We start from the raw sequence: 19,832 nt of genomic DNA on the forward strand, positions 1-19,832 counted from the left end.
TGATGAGTTGTTCCAGAATCATAGTGTGGGTCACTTCCTCGCAAGCTGTAATCCACCTTAAAGAAATTCACGCAAATGGCAATTTCTCCAGTCATTTTCTCTAAAGACCAATGGCGATGGGATAAGGACGATGGTAGCAGGCTCCGAGTGAGGCTGGAAGCTACTAGTCTGGACCTGCACACTGGCGGCAGGTGTGTGATGGTCGCCTTCCTGAGAACCCGTGTGACTACTCGGGAATCAGGTCCTGCATCTGCGACTGGGCAGGCCTATTTAGGATGACCGCTGCCCACCCTGAATGGGGAAGGCCCTAGAAAATGTGGGCTAAACATCGGAAGTCACACTTGAACCGGGCTGGGAATCCGCACCCAGTAGGTCACTCCCTATACTGCGGACGTAAACAAAAGAAGAATGAAATGATTATGACAATAGGGACATGGAATGTCAGGACCCTCCTGGACGTGAACAATTACAGACCAGAGAGAAGAACCGCTCTTATCACCCAAGAACTAGCCCGTCTAGATATAGACATAGCTGCCTTGAATGAGACAAGACTCTCAGGTGAGGGACACATTAGTGAGGTACGTTCAGGGTACACCATCTTCTGGAAGGGAAAGGATGCAGGAGAACCACGCATCCATGGTGCAGGATTTGCCGTAAAAACGAAAATAGTGAAAGATCTTCGACTTACACCTGTCGCAATTAATGAAAGACTGATGACTCTTAGAGTACCCATTGGTTCAGACAGATTCATCACCTTCGTCTCTGCATATGCTCCTACTTTAGACAGTGATGATATCACAAAGAATCAGTTCTACCACCAACTGAACAGTACTCTCTCTAAAATACCCATCCAAGATAAATTAATTTTACTTGGTGATTTCAATGCCAGAGTGGGAAGGGACAACCGTTTTTGGAGAGATGTCATGGGTAAACAAGGGGTGGGAAACTGCAATGCAAATGGGTTGCTACTTCTTGGTCTATGTGCTGAGCACGAGCTTTTCATCTCCAATACCCAATTCCGTTTGCGTAACCGCTATAAGACCACATGGATGCACCCACGCTCCAAACATTGGCATCTTATAGACTACGTTATTACGCGACAGCGTGACAAGAAAGACATTCTCATCACAAAAGCAGCACTAAACATCGATGAGTGCTGGACGGACCATAGACTTTTAGTCAGCCGTTTGAGAGTACCAAAGGATCGCAAGCCACGATCCCACTTTTCAAACCCACCACGCAGAAAATTCAACATTAGCAACCTGAACAACAGAAACGTTCGCTCACACTTCCAAGACATACTGTCTGAACAACTTAGCAAAGCTCCAGCAACCACAGATGACGCCGAACAAGAATGGACCACATTAAAGAACATCATCAAAGAAACTGCTGAGAATGTTGTTGGTTGTAGTGCACGGAAAAGAAGTGACTGGTTTGATGACAACCACGGAGAAATCCAAGCTATCATCAATGCAAAGCGGGATGCTTACCTATCCCTTGCTCAAGATCCATCCTGCGCAGAAAAGAAAGCACACTTTCAAGAACTCAAGCAGAAATGTCAAAGTGAAATACGAGTAATCAAGAACAAATGGTGGCAACAGAAAGCCACAGAACTCCTAAATCTTTCTGATGCAAGGAACCTGCGTGGCTTTTACGCTGGTATTAAAGAGCTGTATGGACCTATCCGATCCTCATCAGGAGCACTGAAAGCTGCTGACAACTCCACCATTCTTACTGAAAGTCAGGACATCTTAAATCGTTGGAAAGAGCACTTCAGCTCACTGTTAAACAGCCCTTCTACTGCCGCTGGAGATTTTCTCAAAAATGTCCCACAGCACCCTCCAAAACCCTGGCTGGCTGATCCTCCAACTTTTCAAGAATTTTGCAAGGCACTCAAGAGTGTGAAACCTGGGAAGGCTCCTGGACCTGACAGCATCCCGATGGAGCTTATTGAGGGTGGCGGCTTGCCTCTAAAAACTAGACTCTTCTCACTTATTATATTAATGTGGGAAACCCGCAAGGTACCAGCTGACTTGAAGAACTCCACAATTGTCACCATCTTCAAAAAGGGCGACAGAAGCGTCTGTGGTAACTACCGGGGAATATCTCTACTCTCTGTCACTGGAAAAATTTTTGCAAGAATCCTTTTAAATCGCCTCCAGACACTTTCAGAGACTATACTACCTGAGTCTCAATACGGGTTTCGACCTTCAAGAGGGACAATTGACATGATCTTCTGTGCACGACAACTACAGGAGAAGTGCATAGAATAGCGAAAGCCTTTACTACTTGTTTTCTACGATCTAGAAAAGGCCTTTGATACAGTTCCCAGAGAAGCCATGTGGATGGTCTTAAAACGCTTCGGCTGCCCTGAACATTTTGTTGACCTGATTGAAGCTCTCCACGTTGATATGACTGGACAGGTCCTCTGCCAGAATGAAATGACTGGTGAATTCCCAATAACAAGTGGGCTTAAACAAGGATGCGTTCTTGCACCAACATTATTTGCATTGTATCTGGCAGCTATGCTTTACGAGACAACCGTAAACAATGCAGGAATAGAACTAAAGTACAGGTTTGATGGAGGATTATTCAACCAGTCCAGACTCCATTCAAAAAGGTTCACCAGTACCACTCGTGTGACAGAGCTGCAGTATGCTGATGACAATGCCTCTCCAGCTCATTCACCTGCAGAGTTGCAGCTGTCAGTTGATTCCTTCAGCAGGGCGCACGAACGATTTGGTCTCTCCATCAATATTCCAAAGACAAAGGTGATGGCGCAGCCAACTCCCGGCTCCTCCGTTCCTGACTTCAGCATATCCATCTATGATACACACTTGGAACAAGTGGACCATTTCCTCTACCTGGGAAGCATACTGTCATCCAACTGCTCATCTGGAAAAGATGTGGAGAATAGATTACGTGCTGCACATGTAGCTGTTGGTCGTCTTACAAAGCGTGTCTTCCTGAATAAAGACCTAACACTGTACACCAAACTGATGGTGTACAAAGCTGTAGTCATTTCCACCCTGCTATATGGTTGCGAAACCTGGACGTTATATCGCTGCGATCTGAAGAAACTAGAACGCTTCAACCAACAGAAGCTAAGATATATCATGAATCTGAAATGGGATGACTTCATATCCAACACGGCTGTTCTAGAGAAAGCAAAAATGCATAGCATGGAAGCTCTTATCATTGGGCATCAACTCAGATGGGTCGGACATGTCCAGCGGATGAAAAATGACAGACTTCCACGCCAAATGCTGTACAGCGAAGTGAGCACAGGTAAAAGGCCACGAGGTGCCCCTCTCAAACGTTATAAGGATCAGTACAAGAAAAATCTGAAAAATTTGAACATCGATCCGAGTAACTGGTCCACAATGGCAGAAGAGCGAAGTCGCTGGCGCTCAGTTACCTCAAATGCTCTTCAAAACTTTGAGCTGGAACGTCGAAGAATGGAGAATGACAAACGCCAGAGACGTAAACTCCTCCAGGCTCAGCCACGTCCTCCACCTTCCATCAGCTGTAATGTCTGTGGCCGCCTGTTCCACGCTAGGATTGGATTGCTAAGCCATCAACGACACTTCCACGCCTGAACCGTGACAAAGGAAATCTCAGGAGAGAAATGAAAACTCGGATACGAGTATCAGCCGACGACAGGTTGTGGGCATGTTACATGTAACTAACGACGGTAGTCGAGAAGGGCACCCTGCTATTTGCAGTTCCAGTGGCAGACATAGTGAAGACAAGACACTGAAATCACGTACATATAGTTACATAAATGAGAAATGTCATTTAAGGAATTAAATACTATGTGGGACCTATTAGCAGAGGTGCTTCAAGGATCAATCACTTGATGCCAATGTATTTACGGGAATAGAAAACAGAGAAATATGATACACATATAACACACTCCGATGCAACAAAAATGGGTGTGCGAAGCGAGAAGAAACTGGAGTCGTTTGGAAGTACTTGCGGGATAACAGACGCCGAGCCGAGTGGACGCGCCAGTAGCGATGGCAGCAGCAGCATTTGCCTGATACACAGTAACTTTATTTATTTATTTATTTGTTTCACGTGCTTCTGCAATGCAGTTATCCATACCTGTGTACTTTACTGTGTGGACTAGTGGTTTCCAAATTAACGTAAGTTACTGTTTTTGCGTAAATCTTGGTGCATATTCCTGTGTAAGAAGGCATACGACTGTAGTTGTAGTTCATTTTCTATTCCGCAATCGATTACCTCAATATCTGTCATTTCAAAGTTCCTACTATTATTAAAAGGAGTTATTTTTCGATTATGTGGCTCTCTTGGAGTGATGGTAGTCTTACTGTAGTATTTTTAGTTTGACCCGCCTAGAGCACCCTAATTCCTATGGTTGTCTCATTAGTTTCATTTCATTAACTGACTGAAATATTTTGCATCTTTCTTATGTTCGATTGTGACCATAATGGTCTATCTTGTGGTAGTAATCTTAGAGTACACCAGAGGCCTGCTATTAAATCTGTGGTTGTCATAATAAATATGGTACGCTTTATATCCCCGATATAACGTCATAGGCCAACGTAGACGTGTGGAATCTAAACGTGCAGTAATCCCAAATGTTCTTGTTACCGCGTTCCGACAATTTCAGCGACTTTAGGTCGTATGTATTGGCATCAATTTTTGGCTCTCTGTATTGGTATCAGTTTCTGCTCTTTGTACTGGTGACTAGTTTTGAGTTATATACGTCGACTGATATTTCAGGAACAGTTTAGAATAGGTCAAGTGCTGTACTTAAGTGTTTCAAGCAGGAATGTTGCCAGTGCTTGCCGTGATGTACTATGAGAGGAAAAGAAGGCGTGTGAACTATTCATGTTACAAATGGTTCAAATGGCTCTGAGCACTATGGGACTTACCTTCTGTGGTCATCAGTCCCCTAGAACTTAGAACTACTTAAACCTAACTAACCTAAGGACATCACACACATCCATGCCCGAGGCAGGATTCGAACCTGCGACCGTAGCATCGCGCGGTTCCGGACTGAGCGCCTTAACCGCGAGACCACCGCGGCCGGCTATTCATGTTACACAGCCAATGAGAGACCAGCAGGCAGACAACGTGTTTCGAAGAAATACTTTCGGAAGAAAGGGCAAAGCATTGCCGTACAAGTGGATTATAGATTTATTATCTCCTTATTTGAGTCGTAGCTATTGAAACTGTGCTAGTATCAGCAAACCAAGGACAGCGTCACAACTCATGATATACAAGAAAACATAGTGAAATATTTCTGTGCTTCCTATTACTACGCAATCGATCTGTGTGAGCACACTCAGTAAGTGGATCAATGTTTTTAATTAAGTGATGGGAGGAACTGTGGAGATCAATGTTTTTGTTTCTTTTCTCTTTTCCTTTTGGATCATGGAATGAAGTATTTTCATCAATACTTTTTTACTTAGAATATGGGAAAAGGTGCGTGGGTCAATGTCAATACATCGAACGTGCAACTCCCTTGTGATTAATATTGATCCACTTATTCACTGAGCTTGCGCAGATCGATTGCATATTCATTTCCCCACCTCATTTGATATTTGCAACTTTCTGTGAGACGTGCACCAACTCATTACTGTGGTGTCACCACACTTGCTTGGTGGTAGCCTTTTAAATCGGCCGCGGTCCGTTAGTATACGTCGGACCCGCTTGTCGCCGCTATCAGTGATTGCAGACCGAGCGCCGCCACACGGCAGGTCTGGAGAGACTTCCTAGCACTCGCCCCAGTTGTACAACCGACTTTGCTAGCGATGGTTCACTGACAAAATACGCTCTCATTTGCCGAAACGATAGTTAGCATAGGCTTCAGCTACGTCATTTGCTACGACCTAGCAAGGCGCCATTATCAGTTGCTATTGATCTTGTGATTCATGTACAGTCAGACCGACGTTCACCATTAATGGATTAAAGTTAAGTATTCCACCAGCTACGTCCGTTTTTTTCTAAAGTCTAATTTCCTTGTCCTGTTCCAGACCTCATGCCAGCCTGCGTGAGCAAAAACGCGTGCCTTTCGGCTTCCTCTTGTAACCCGGTGTTGGCTCTCCTGCCAACCCACAACAATTACTTTCGGGGATATGGAATGAAAAAGTAAAAATGAGTCTCCTGCTACAGACGTTTCTTCTCTGACACTACTACAATGCTCAAAGTGAAAGGTAAAGCATTAGAAATGACAGGGGAAAGGGAACGTAATAAGAAGCGATTTCCGTGCTATAAGCGGTAATGGTCACGCTCGCTCTGTGATTGTGTATAGGTCTTACGGCCGAGCCATGAGTTCGTAGCACAAACGTTTCGGTTACTTGTCTGTAGTTGCATCACCATGCTGACCAATTATTGTTCGAACGCTGGAGTACAATAAAATGCAGCATCAGTTAGATTACTCTAAGAGTGCTTTAACTTATGTTTCCTAGTAGCAAATGCTACTTTTATGAACAGTTGCTTTGGGTGTCAACGTACCTTCTATTTTGCACCCATATAGTTTTGCAGGAACGAGTATGGGGGCATTAATGAAAACCAACTAACCGAGTGCCGATAACAATGTATCCTGACAGAGTCAAATGTTGATTATAGTGTAGTTTCTGCATAGTTTAGGGTTATATTACATGTGGTGTACTGAGTTAATAAGTAACAGTCGGGATGACAGGCACTGACTTGTTGTCCCTAGATGCAGAGATATTTTAGACACACTACTCTTTTAAGTGTTATTAGTTTGAATGAATTTACTGACGAACTTACTTCGCAGATTTTGAAAGGATAGTTCAGTGGGTTCTAAATGCTTGTATTGGTGAACCAATATTACAACACCTTTTTTTAAAGAAATATATTGCTCAAATTAATCTCTTACGCAATACAGAAAAGATGTATCAATTATTCCGACCTAACGTCCATAGAAGAACAAGTAATAACAAACGGATCTCGTATTGTGGAGGAAATCGTACGAGTCGAATTACGAGGGAAACATCCTTGCGGTTTCCTTGATCCACTTAGAGAAACCACTGAAACCATAGATGCTGATGGACGAATTATTGACTTCTACCACTGTCAGTTCAAATGCGAGGCCCGTGTGTTACCATAATGCCACCTCAATAGAACTAAAATAAATAACGAGACTATATTATCCCATTATGCCGAAGTTTTATTGAATCGGCAACTTTGGTTCGAGCTGGTATTGGCCACGGTATTGTGGTGGAATGTTTTAGCAGCCAGACGGCCTTCTCCAGGCGCCGAGTTGACGAGGGCGGTCCCAGCAGGCAGCTTAAGATTTGGTGGCTATGAAGAGCTGCATGGTGTGGTGTGCTGAGCCTCCGTGGTTTGGCGGGGAGGCCACTGGGGTGACCTGTCGACAAATTGAAATTTCAGAATTAAAAACCTGATCACATTATGGTGGGTTGATATATGTAAGGAAAACTGCAAAATTGCTGTAGTACCCGAGGCTAATATAGGGTCGATTTCTTTATCGATATTGTTGAGACTAAAATAGACACGAAATGGAGTTACTAGTTTGTAACAATTGGCACAAGCGTATTAAAAGAGTACAATGACGATATATTTTATAAATTGTTTTGCGTCCCATATACGGGTATAGTGAACGGATGTTTCTGTCTCCCCTACTCATCAACTCACGATTGTTGAGTATTATAAATAAGAATTTAAATGTGAGAACTACTAGCAATGATTGATTGCCTTATCCTGTTCCCTGAGTACAGTTCCTTCTGATCATTTTATCATAATGGCAGGTGGCTGTCACAAATATAAGAATATTTTTACCTTCGTACTGGCCATTAGACTGAACTACGTTTTACACATAAAGCAAACAAGGTAACTGAGACTGTTGGTATTCCACTTATGCCAGAAACGTAGAGTTTCCTTAAAGAAGATCCCACAATGTTGAAATGAAATTCTGAGAGTGTCATGCATAATTATAAGACAGAAAAGTAAACCTTGATGCAGTATAGTAGAACAGACCCAAAAGACCAGCATACGTTGATCAACGTGAAACTATACTGAAAAATCGAAAATTCTTTCATGGACGGGAGGAGATAAGAATGTATTCTGAAACTCCCTCCATACTGAGAAAGGGTAGGAAAGCATATTGTAACGTTCATTCTTAACATTACGTAGAAGATAGCAATAGTAGGGCGAAATAATAGACTGTCGAAAAAGGCTGCATATCCGCTCACAATTCAAAACCGTTATACAGGTCCGTTATATCACATGCATCGTGATATGCACCCACAGTTCAGTACAATAGAATTAACGGTTCGACCACAGAATTTTGCATTTTGTAGGCTTGTCTCTGTACCTAAGCTGACAGCATTTCAGTGATATTAAAAACGTACAATTATAGAGTCGGAAAAATAACGCAAACGCAGGTTACCGTTCTGAAGGAAGTTACGATGTGGCCATGAAACCAGAAATACACTTAGAGACTAAAATCTGCAGATCGAAGTTTCACTCACCGTAGCAGTATGGCTTTCCTCTTCTCACTGTAGACGACTCTGCAGTAGCTCCTCAAAAAACTCGTCGAGCGTAAACTGACGGTCCTGTTGGAAAAAAACGTATTACTTTTCTGATATCCAACATGTGGAGTAATACAGAACAAGAGCTAGATTCTAACATGGCCGCTTTTTTTGGAAGTGCTACATTTATCGATAATTTTGCTAGCTACATTTATTGATAATATTTATACAATGATCGATTTTAATATTCAAGTATTATCACTACTCTGTCCATGTCTGACCAACTAATAATACTAAACAATTACTAACGTCCCGTGATGTACAAGTTTTTTGTTTGCGCGAATTGTTATTGAAGTACTTCTGGGAGTTATGCCGCGTTGTTGTTCCTTTTGTATGCAGATTATATCAACGGACGACCGAGCCGTGTTCTTCAGGTTGTATGACATACCCTGACTAGTCGGACTCCAGGAATCGAGTGCATATAACGGCATAGCTCGCTGCACTACCGTCCCGATCATTGAAGCATTTTGCACAAATCGTAACAACTCGGCAAAACACCCTAAGCAGGGCACAAACTACTGCCACCTTCGTAAGAGAGTATTGATCTGAACATGAAACGATTAGTACACGTTGAAACCTAATGTCTTTATTCCCTATACTAAACTAATTTACACTCACCGGAGCAACACGGATTTCTTCTTCTTCCTGCAGCTGTTTCTGCAGTAGCTCCATAAAATACTCGTCAAGTGTAAACTGACGGTCCTATTGGAAAAGACATCTTTAGTTTTATGATGTCCAACATGTGTAATAATACAGAGTTTATGCTATTTGCTAATACTTCCGAGTGTAACAAAGTGTAATATATTTTTCGCGAACTACGCAACCTTTAATTATTGGTTTTTTGGTTGGTTTGGACAGTAAAGAGACTAAACTACATGGTCATCAGTCCCCATTTCCTTAAAATGCTCTCAGATTAAAACTATTCCGCAAAAGAATCTGAGAAAGTAAAAAAGTCGTAAAAGTAACTGGGAACATAACTGAAAGAGAAAAAGGAAGAAGCAGGCTAAAGGGGGAAAACGTGCACTAAATGAAACAAATGCCGTAGAAAGTATTTAAAAATATAGCAGATGGCGTGAGCTGGCTGATCGCAAGAATAAATAAGGATGAGCCAGCCACTCTGAAACACTAAAATCTCCCTAACCACAAGGGCAGAGAAATACAGATAGGGAAGAGACGAACATCAAGACGAAAAAACAACAAAGAAAGTGCGGGGAAGAGTTAAAATGGAGGGAGGGTGAAGCCCTGGCAGAGAAGGGCACAGGCGCATACACTGATTCACTACAATACCCAAGTAACGTCCCTCTTCCCCACATCTCAGCAAATAGTATTTCTGACACATAACTAATATCCCGTGATATCTAAGGTCTTCTAGGCGCGATTGATTAATATATAGTTCCGGGATTTTTGCTGTGTTTGTATCCCTACTTAGTGCACAATATTTCAACGACTGATGGAGCCGTCTTCTTCATGTCGTGTGGCGTTTCCGGACTGGTTGGCGTGCAGGCAGTGAGTGCACGTGACAGCAAAACTCGCTGCACCCGAGGAAGACGCCTGGGACTCTTATCGACGAGTTGTGCAAAAAATACAAACAACTCGACAAAATACCTGGAAGGAGAGCATTAACTAGTATCACGTTCGTGAGTGAGTGCTCATGTGAACAGGAAACGAAAAATACACTTTGAAACCAAACGCTATTATTCCATATACAGGTCTAATTTACACTCACCGGAGCAACACGGATATCTTCTGCTTCCTGCAGCAGTTTCTGCAGCAGCTCGAGAAAGAACACATCATGTGTAAAGCGACGCTCCTGTTGGAAAAGAACATATTAGTTTTATCATAAAGAATACCTTATTAATTCAGAAATAGCGATACTTCTTAATATGTACAGGTCTTACGAAGTGTAACACTTATTATGAAGTTATCGGCCTCTAGATAGCGATAGGGAGTATACAATACAATGTTTGGCTGTAATAGCCACCATTATGCTATGCGTGAACTGTTAAGCTGGAACGACAGAGGGCTACAGATGAATTATTCAAGGTACAGCGTCGCCAGTGGCGTTTTTATTCTCTGTTATGGTGTGTTCTTTCTCTGGAAGTGGGACTGTGAATATTTTTACTGTGAGTTACAGTTTCCCTATTCTCTGAATCCTCCGAAAGCAACATTAGGCTTCGAAGTCTGAAATTCAGGAATACATTTCCTCTGGTCATCTGGTATTAGTCTTAGTCAGTAGGTAACTCGTAAAGTAACCAGATGGTTTGCCAAGTTGTGTTCAGGCAGTCACTTGTCTTCGAAGCATATTATGTGAAGCTCTGCTCTTACAAAAAATTTCAGCATAATTCTCTACAATTTATTACGGTCGTTTCCATTCTCAAGCACCTCCGTATCAGCATCATAGTCCAGGCATTTTTGACTAATGCCAGAAGAAGCATATTATGTGAAGCTCTGCTCTTACAAAAAATTTCAGCATAATTCTCTACAATTTATTACGGTCGTTTCCATTCTCAAGCACCTCCGTATCAGCATCATAGTCCAGGCATTTTTGACTAATGCCAGAAACAACTTCCCAGTTGATCAGTGTTAATTTTAATCGCCGTCAGTAGAGTTGCTGCAACCCTTTAATTGGCTTCCGGCTAGACTATGAATTTCGTCTTATCTAATACCAGAAGTGGGGATATAGTATGCTAGCAACATATAAGAGAGAAGCAGGAGACTGTGGGATGTGGGGAAAAGAGCAAACATATCATGCAGCCAAGGAGGCCTGTGAGCAACCAACCCATCGAGATAACGTGCCATTATCCTGCAGGTGAGAAAGACATACAACTGTTGGATAGGCGTGACTGGCCAATCATCAGACCAAGTCCGACCTTATATAAATCACTTTCACACACTAAAGCTACCCTGACAACTATCTGAATAGTCTACATTTCTAACTGATGAGTCATTTCTAACTAATGTCTTCATAGTGTGGTGAGAAGAAACTTAAATCTGTAATGGCTGTGTCGTAAATATTCTTATACGACAAATTCTCTGAGCACGTTATCTATTGATCAGAAGGCAGAAGTGAATTTAAGAGGAGACCAACCATTTATTTTACTTGTAGTCGAGATATGATAAATTTTAAAAATTTTGTCTATCTCTGGAGACGAGGTTCAAGGCTTTGGTGTGTTGCTGAGTGACCAGCAAAATCCGTTTCCCTCCAGTGATGAAGAAATCCATCCATACGCCAGTGGCGTTCATCTGTGGTTGGGATACGGTCACGAAAACTGACAATTATCCCTCGATGTTTCCAGCCTATCTGTTGAGTGTGATGCGGCGGTCGGTCAGTACCGTTGAGCCTCCAGAGGCTCGTTCTGACGTAATAAGTTTCTTAGTTGGTGCTTTAGATCATTTTAATAAACTAGACAAACGCAATCCCTTTTATCATCAGGTATCGAAATGGTATTAAATATAATTTTTGTAATTATGTGTGTGTGTGTGTGTGTGTGTGTGTGTGTGTGTGTGTATTCGCTCGTGCTTGTGTGTGTGTGCGTGTTTAAGTAAGGTTTTTAGACATTGTTTACATTTTAATTCTTTGTTGAATTTTTATTATTTTAGCACATTGAACCTCACTCTTTCCATAACGTACTGCTTTCTTGCACGAAAACAAACACACAATCGTCATAATCAATAGTCTAGTAGAGGTTCCTGTCTTAGATATATTACTCATGAGTTGTCACATGGGATGTTTATAGCGAACCGCAGATTCAATTACAGTAAATGGTGACAGTCTTAATACCTTTTTAACACCATATCGACAATGAAGTAGCTCTAAAACTTTATTGCTTTGCTTATTATGATATCAGTATTGCAACGTGACGCGACTCACCTCAAACCTACCTCGACCAGCGACCAACGTCTTGTCCAGTCGCAGACCTTCTTTCTCCCCTCCCATACACCGGGAGAAAAACGCCTTGATGCTTCAGAACATTGCTGGAACGATAACGGGCATCACGTTAGATACGACCACACCGTGTCCACGAGTAAATCTTATTTTATTGTCTTATAAGTGTATTGCAAGGAAAAACCTGAGACCGTGATGTCATGTCTTTAAATTTAACTTCTGTAATAATAGGAGCTGTCAGTGTTACACAGTACGTGTAACATCCAGATCGATTAAATATAACTGATTTACTTGAAAAATATCATCCCTTTATAACAGGTGAGGAATTCATTATTTTAATTCCGATTTACTAATTCCCAGCAGATGAATTAAAATAACACTAGTTCTTCGATGACAGCCAAAGGTGTGTTCATTACGAAGTTCCTTTATTCTGCAATGTATAATTTGGTTTCGATAGCAGTTATTTAAGGCTATCATTATTAGACAGACAGACAGTACTATTAGCAAGACAGCGCATCGCTACACTAGTTTCATATATACACCAAGTATAGTTATTTAAACTTCGCAATTGGACAGACAATAGGCAGCGATTTGGTTACTACGATGCGTTCGTTCAATATGGCACTGTGAGGCAGGACCAGTAATTTAATTAGTGAGTACTTAAGGGAACAACTTGTTGGTATATGAAGTTACTAGTAAATAATCTATGCAACAGTGTGGTGGTTTAATTCCCGAACCTCTCCGCAGTGTCTGAAGAGATTACGATTTTTACAAACACCCGTTGTCTGAGTCAGTGTATTCTCACCGGGCTGCACCTTTCCTTCCTTTTGGCAGAATCATCAACAACCTAAGTTCAACATTAAACCTAGAATCACTCTTCAGCGCCATGTGAACTACTCAACAACACGTACGACGTAAAATCATATTTACGATAGAAATTTAACCAGCGACAATTGAATTAAGAAAACGCCAGTACACCTTATAAACTCCCAACGGAATTAACATTTAACGATGTTCAAAGGTATTAATTTCTTTGAGTAACAGAAAGAGAAAATACCTTTGACATGGTGCCATGTCAACTCATTATCACTGCGCGCAGCTGGAACTTGTTTACGTATTGCCTTCTTCTTCACAGAGGGTAGAATATAACAGATTTGGTGACAGATGGGTGACGCCGCTCTCGTTGTGACATTAAGTAATTAGTTAAAGAATAGACGATTCCAGCAAATAAAATTGTGAAAACCTCAGCAAAGAGATCTGTCCCTATAAGTCACACTCTCTCGTTACCTTTGTAGCTGCATGACGTATTGAAACAATGTAGTGGAATGTGAATGGAACTGTTTTTTTTCCATTTTACATAACGCGAAATCACATCACATTACGTCGTAACATTTCAGTGTTCCAGTGCTTCGCCGTTACACATCCAGTCATTTATAAGCTTATACGATATTGAAATTGCATCTGATTCTATACGGTAAGTAAACAGAAGACAAAAAAATGGTTCAAATGGCTCTGAGCACTATGGGACTTAACTACTGTGGTCATCAGTCCCCTAGAACTTAGAACTACTTAAACCTAACTAACCTAAGGACATCACACACATCCATGCCCGAGGCAGGATTCGAACCTGCGACCGTAGTGGTCACGCGGTTCCAGACTGTAGCGCCTATAACCGCACGGCCACTCCGGCCGGCAAACAGAAGACAATTAAGTCAGTAGTTCGTACCTCTCCCGGATACATTGCATCTCGCTTCTGAAGCTGGGCGTTCGCTTCAATCAAAGTTTCGAGAAGTATTCAACAACTTTAAAATGTTTCGTTATTTGAACTCGAAACACAAAGAGTAACAATACAATATATCAATCAAAACTGGAGTCTTATTTACTCAATAACTCAAACGACGAATTCTTATCAATATTTCAAGTGCCCGGCAAGTAGTTGCTAGGCAACGGATCTCTACGGTTTAGGTAACATAGCATCGGTTTTAGCATATCCTGTGAACAACATTAAACGGCAACGCCAGTAGCAGCAGAGCTCTACACTGTTTAGAACGTCGATAGGAATGGGTAAATTTTAATTGAATCATTGTATGTACCACAAAATAATGGTATTTAGCGACTTCGAGGTACCCAGCAGTATCTAATGAAGAAAAGTGAATAGCTAATCAACTCCCAATGGATTTCACAGATCCCAAGATATTAATTCAATTTCCTGAAGCAACAGGAGACGAAAACTCTGTAACAGAGCCAGTTCGATTAAATGTTACTTTACACATCTGCCGTGAGATTCCAAAGCGTCTTCTTCTTCACAGACGGAAGAAAGTTCCAGCCAACATGTCTGTACAATTGAGAAGCAAAGAGGTTGGTGACAGATATGACTGTGAAACTAAGTGATTAATCTGTGAAGGTATGACAAACGTACGTGAACTTCGTCAGAAACTCAGTAAAGTGCTTCGTCTCTGCAAGTCAGGCACCTAACTTATGATCCTGCACGAAAATTTAAGACAAAGTGATCTTTCACATGTTACACTGTACTAATTACGCGTTCCAAAAACATAACACGGACCGTCGTAAAACTTCAGCTTGCCAGTGCTTACCCACAAAATTCGCAGTCATTTAAATATTTGTACGATATTCTAATTGCAGATGGCTTTCCATGGAAAATAAATAGGTTAGATTTAAGTGAATGGCTCATACCTCTTGCGGCTACAACGCAGCTCGCCTCTGAAGCTGGGCGTTAGCTTACTTCAAAGTTTCTACAGCTCCACAAGAATTTTAAAATGTTTCGTTAGTTGTTCTTGAAACACAAACATCGACGCTACAACACTTGAATCAAAGCTGAAGCTTCTTTTACTGAATGATTCACAGAACGAATTCGTATAGGTGCTTCTAGTACTCGAGAGAATACAGAAGTAATTGCTAGGCAACGGTCATGGACGGTTTAAGTTTCATAGCATTGTTGTTAGCATACCCCGTGATCAACATTAAATAGCAACACCACTAATAGCGATCCCAGCAAATACAGAGCACATTGTTTTATAGGAACATCCATATCAATACGTAAACAAGCACTGCAGTAAAATTTTTAGTACTTTAAATATATGTCGGACGAAATAATCATGCCTTGCTATTGACAGATATACAGCAGTGTCTAAAGGATGAAAACGCCCTAATAACTAATAAATTCACAAAAAATTTAACAATTAAAAATACTCCAAGCTCTTTATTCAGTTTCTTTAACCAATAAGAGAGTTGTTACGGTGAAAGGTCAGCTCAGTATGACACAAAACAATTGGCATTAGTTTCCAAAATGTGTTCGTTCTCACAGACGGAAAAAAATTCCAGCAGCATGATCCTGTTAAGACTACAGACACTATGTGTGTGTAATCGACAAGCGAGAAAGATCGCTAACATCGCTGTTGTTGTGAATCTCAACAACTGAAAGGAATAGAACATGCTCCAATTCTATCCGTCTGTTCTCACCAACGACTCATATCTGGAGTAAAGTGGATAGTTTACACGAGATACTACGACAACCAGAGATAACATTTAATAAGAGCCCGATGACATTCTTCAAGACAGCGACAGCAATATACACCATTACAATCAAAACATAAAACATTTTGTGTAGGTTGTGCTGTACAGATGTAATGGCTGTTAAGAACTGCCATATGCAGCACACAGCTGTAACGGCATATTTTATTGCAGGCGATGGATTTAGGTCTAGAACCAGAAAATCGTCCGGTCCAAAAACCATTTCTCCTATGCATTTGTTTAATTGGAACAGCAGTTAGCAGATGTACAAAGCTCCATCATTGATATATATGGAATATTGGGAAAAAACGTTGTCGAGGTTAATTGGACGTAACGTTATGAATGTACAGTTAGTGTCAACTGCGGTTCCATTTACTCAGACGAATAGCTGAGACGGTTTTTGTACACGATGATGGTCTGGTCCTAGACCGAAATCGATCGTTTCTGTTAAAATATACCGTTGTGTACTGCAAAAAGCACTTCTTAACAAACAAAAATCCATGGGAACTACTTGAATCAGCACATGAAAAGAAATTATCAGGACAATTGCAGGAATGGGGACATACTAAAAAGGTTGCTAAACCTAAGATCGTTTAAGATCGTCTCTAGAATAAACCGAACGAAAATATACAGTATACACAAAATTGGATTCGAATAATTCGCCTGACCAATACAGATAAAATGAAGACAGTGGTACTAGACACCCCCACAAAACAACATAACTGGAAAATAGCACACACACAATTTCTTCCGTAATGACGCAAACGAAAAACATAAAAAACAAGCCTAATCGCAGCGTACGCTATATATATATATATATATATATATATATATATATATATATATATATATATATATATATCAATGTAATGGAAGGAAACATTCCACGTGGGAAAAATTATATATAAAAACAAAGATGAGGTGACTTACCGAACAAAAGCGCTGGCAGGTCGATAGATTCACAAACAAACACAAACATACACACAAAATTCAAGCTTTCGCATATGTCTGCTTGTGTCTGTATGTGTGGATGGATATGTGCATGTGTGCTAGTGTATACCTGTCCTTTTTTCCCCCTAATGTAAGTCTTTCCGCTCCCGGGATTGGAATGACTCCTTACCCTCTCCCTTAAAACCCACTTCCTTTCGTCTTCCCCTCTCCTTCCCTCTTTCCTGATGAGGCAACAGTTTGTTGCGAAAGCTTGAATTTTGTGTGTATGTTTGTGTTTGTTTGTGTATCTATCGACCTGCCACCGCTTTTGTTCGGTAAGTCACCTCATCTTTGTTTATATATATATATATATATATATATATATATATATATATATATTCAACAGACAGCGATAACAAATCCCCTAAAAACGTCTCTAACATTAACAGAAAAATCTGCAAAAATGCCAGAACTGGAATCAAATTCTTCGCTTGAGCTGAAGCTAAAAGGAAGAGAGCGATATCACACACAGCTCTACAAAACGACATAATCGAAAAATATTGCATAGGAACATTTCCGTGATAAACCTAATACTATAAAAAATGACACACAAATGATATCGCAGTATATACAAACAAGACCCCCCCCAAACACACACACACACACACACACACACACACACACACACACACACACGAATCTCTTTATGCAAGGATGACGCACATGAATTTCTCTAGAATAAAGTGAACAAAGGAAAAAGACATACACATGGACAGTTGTTTTATTTCGAGTGAATTTTATTCCTAAACCGAGGACAGAGAAACAAAACAACACCCACATACTATCAATTTAATTGAAAAATTATATACACAAATTCCTTTTGAATAAACCGAAAGAAAAGAAGTACAAAAAACTGGAATCACACAACAAACGGGATTAAGCAGCTCAAAAACCGAAAGCAAATAATTCACCAATAAGTAGCAAAACCTCGATCCAATTCAGCTAAACAAATACTACGAACCACAAAAAAAGCAATTATGCAACGAGAGATTGAGCAACCATTAAAAACAAATTGAGCCTCTTGGGAACAGTGGATTTCATAACCGCAGCGTCTTACAGAGTCACATTCGAAAAACGGCCAAATATTTGTAAATTAAAAAATTATCAATAACATTACCAGCAGCAAGGCAATTTCGTTAGGGCTAACCTCACTCTCGATGAACTTCCCACATTAAAAACACAGCTAAATAAATATAAGAATCAAATGATAATCATAATTACTTTAACTTATGCTCTGAAGGTCCTGCCCACCCTTAACCTGGGAAATCGTACGATATGCAGAAAGAAACAGACAAATATTTGTCAGAAAACAGAATAATAATATAATCGTTACTGGTTTCTCCACGGCATTTTAATGTGTGATCTCAGGTTCCACCCAAACCAAACCCTCGAATGTCGCGACGTATTTGGAATAACAGAATAGTTTACAGACATCACAGATTACACTGGTAAGTAACATAACCACAGGCTAAATAACAGTCCGCTAACATCCAATTCAATATAAAGTCATGATGTCGCATAGGATGTCATGGGTCATACCAAACGGATGGAATAGGCCAGTGTGCTTGACACGTTTTCCATTGAGGAACTAACAAATTAGTTTGAGAACAGAAAATGAAAGTGCATTATCTACGCCAAATAGCAACTATAGAAATCTGTCTTAGAAAAGCAAGCACTTAACATTTGAATCTCCATGAAAAATTGAAACAAAATGGTGTTTCACGTGTTATACTGTTAGCAACATCAGGTTCTGTAATCCCATCCCACTCTGCCACATGGTTCAACGTGCTAGTATTTCTCCACTAGGTACACTGACAATTAGAAGGTTCTACGATATTCTAACTACAGATGATTCCGAAAGGCGAATAAATAATTGACAGATACGCGAATAGCTCATACCTCTTTCAGGTACAATGCTCCTCGGTTCTGAAGCTGGGTGTTCGCTTCGCTCAATGCTTCTAAAGCTCCCGAAGAACTTTAAAATGTTTCGATAGTTGTTCTCGAAACACAAAATTCACTCTACAACAATTGAGTCAAAGCTGAAGCTTCTTTCACTCAATAACCCAAACACCGAATTCGGATAGGCACTTCTAGTTCTCGAGAGAATACGGAAGACACTGCTGGGCAACGGTCCTCGACGGTTTAGGTAACAAAGCATTGTTGTTATCATACCCTATGACCGACATAGAGGCAATAGAGCACAAAATTTTATAAGAACTATGACATAAATGGTTAAACAAGCACTGAAATAAAACTTTGAATAAGTTAAATATACGTTGCAGCATTTCAGATTATAGCATCGCTTCAAAGCGACGTCACACGCTCGTGTCCTCGATCTCGCATTCACTTAATATGTTTAAATGTTTGCACACGCTCAAAAATTAATCCTCTCAGCGCAATGAACAGTCACTAAATTTCTACGTCCGTTTGTGTGATACCACAAACACATTTTCTGGTGTATTAACTTCCTATATCTTTCGCTGGTTCTCTCCGTCATGAAAATGGAACATTTGTCACTGAGACGGATCACATGAGCAATAGGTACTTTTATTCCGCATACACTGACGGAAAAAATCTGAAACAACCCAGTAGCGCCACTATGAGAATGCAAATCATGTTTGTTTTAAATACACACTGAAAATTTCGTGAGCGATAGTTACCTTTGAGATTGAACGAGGTGAGTTGATGTTAGTTAAGAGATATTTATCAGCTCTACAACCAGTAAGAATGAGACAGTGCAGTTGAGGTACGAAAAGCTGGATGTTACTTCTGTGATATATCGGTTTGGGGTGCGATTTCGTATGACAGCACGAACACTGTTGTGGTCATCCCATGAACCTTGACTGCAATACTGTACGCCAGTCATGAACAGCATT

General features: G+C 40.7%; 1 protein-coding gene across 1 annotated transcript; it reads left to right on the plus strand.

Moving 5' to 3' along the window:
* Window positions 1-713: 713 nt before the first annotated feature.
* LOC124799180 lies at window positions 714-7,262 on the plus strand. The gene is made up of 2 exons (XM_047262716.1): window positions 714-2,021; window positions 7,230-7,262. The coding sequence occupies exons 1-2, from the start codon at window positions 714-716 to the stop codon at window positions 7,260-7,262; spliced, it is 1,341 nt and encodes a 446-aa protein (XP_047118672.1).
* Window positions 7,263-19,832: the final 12,570 nt, after the last annotated feature.

This window comes from Schistocerca piceifrons, chromosome 5 (genome assembly GCF_021461385.2).
Source record: "Schistocerca piceifrons isolate TAMUIC-IGC-003096 chromosome 5, iqSchPice1.1, whole genome shotgun sequence".
NCBI classification, from domain to species: domain Eukaryota; kingdom Metazoa; phylum Arthropoda; class Insecta; order Orthoptera; family Acrididae; genus Schistocerca; species Schistocerca piceifrons.

Excerpts from the sequence above, each read along its gene's own strand:
- LOC124799180 (XM_047262716.1), top strand. The coding sequence starts at position 714 with ATGACTCTTAGAGTACCCATTGGTTCAGACAGATTCATCACCTTCGTC. Across the intron at positions 2,022-7,229 it reads TAATGTGGGAAACCCGCAAG|CAGCCAGACGGCCTTCTCCA; the intron begins GTACCAGCTGAC and ends GGAATGTTTTAG.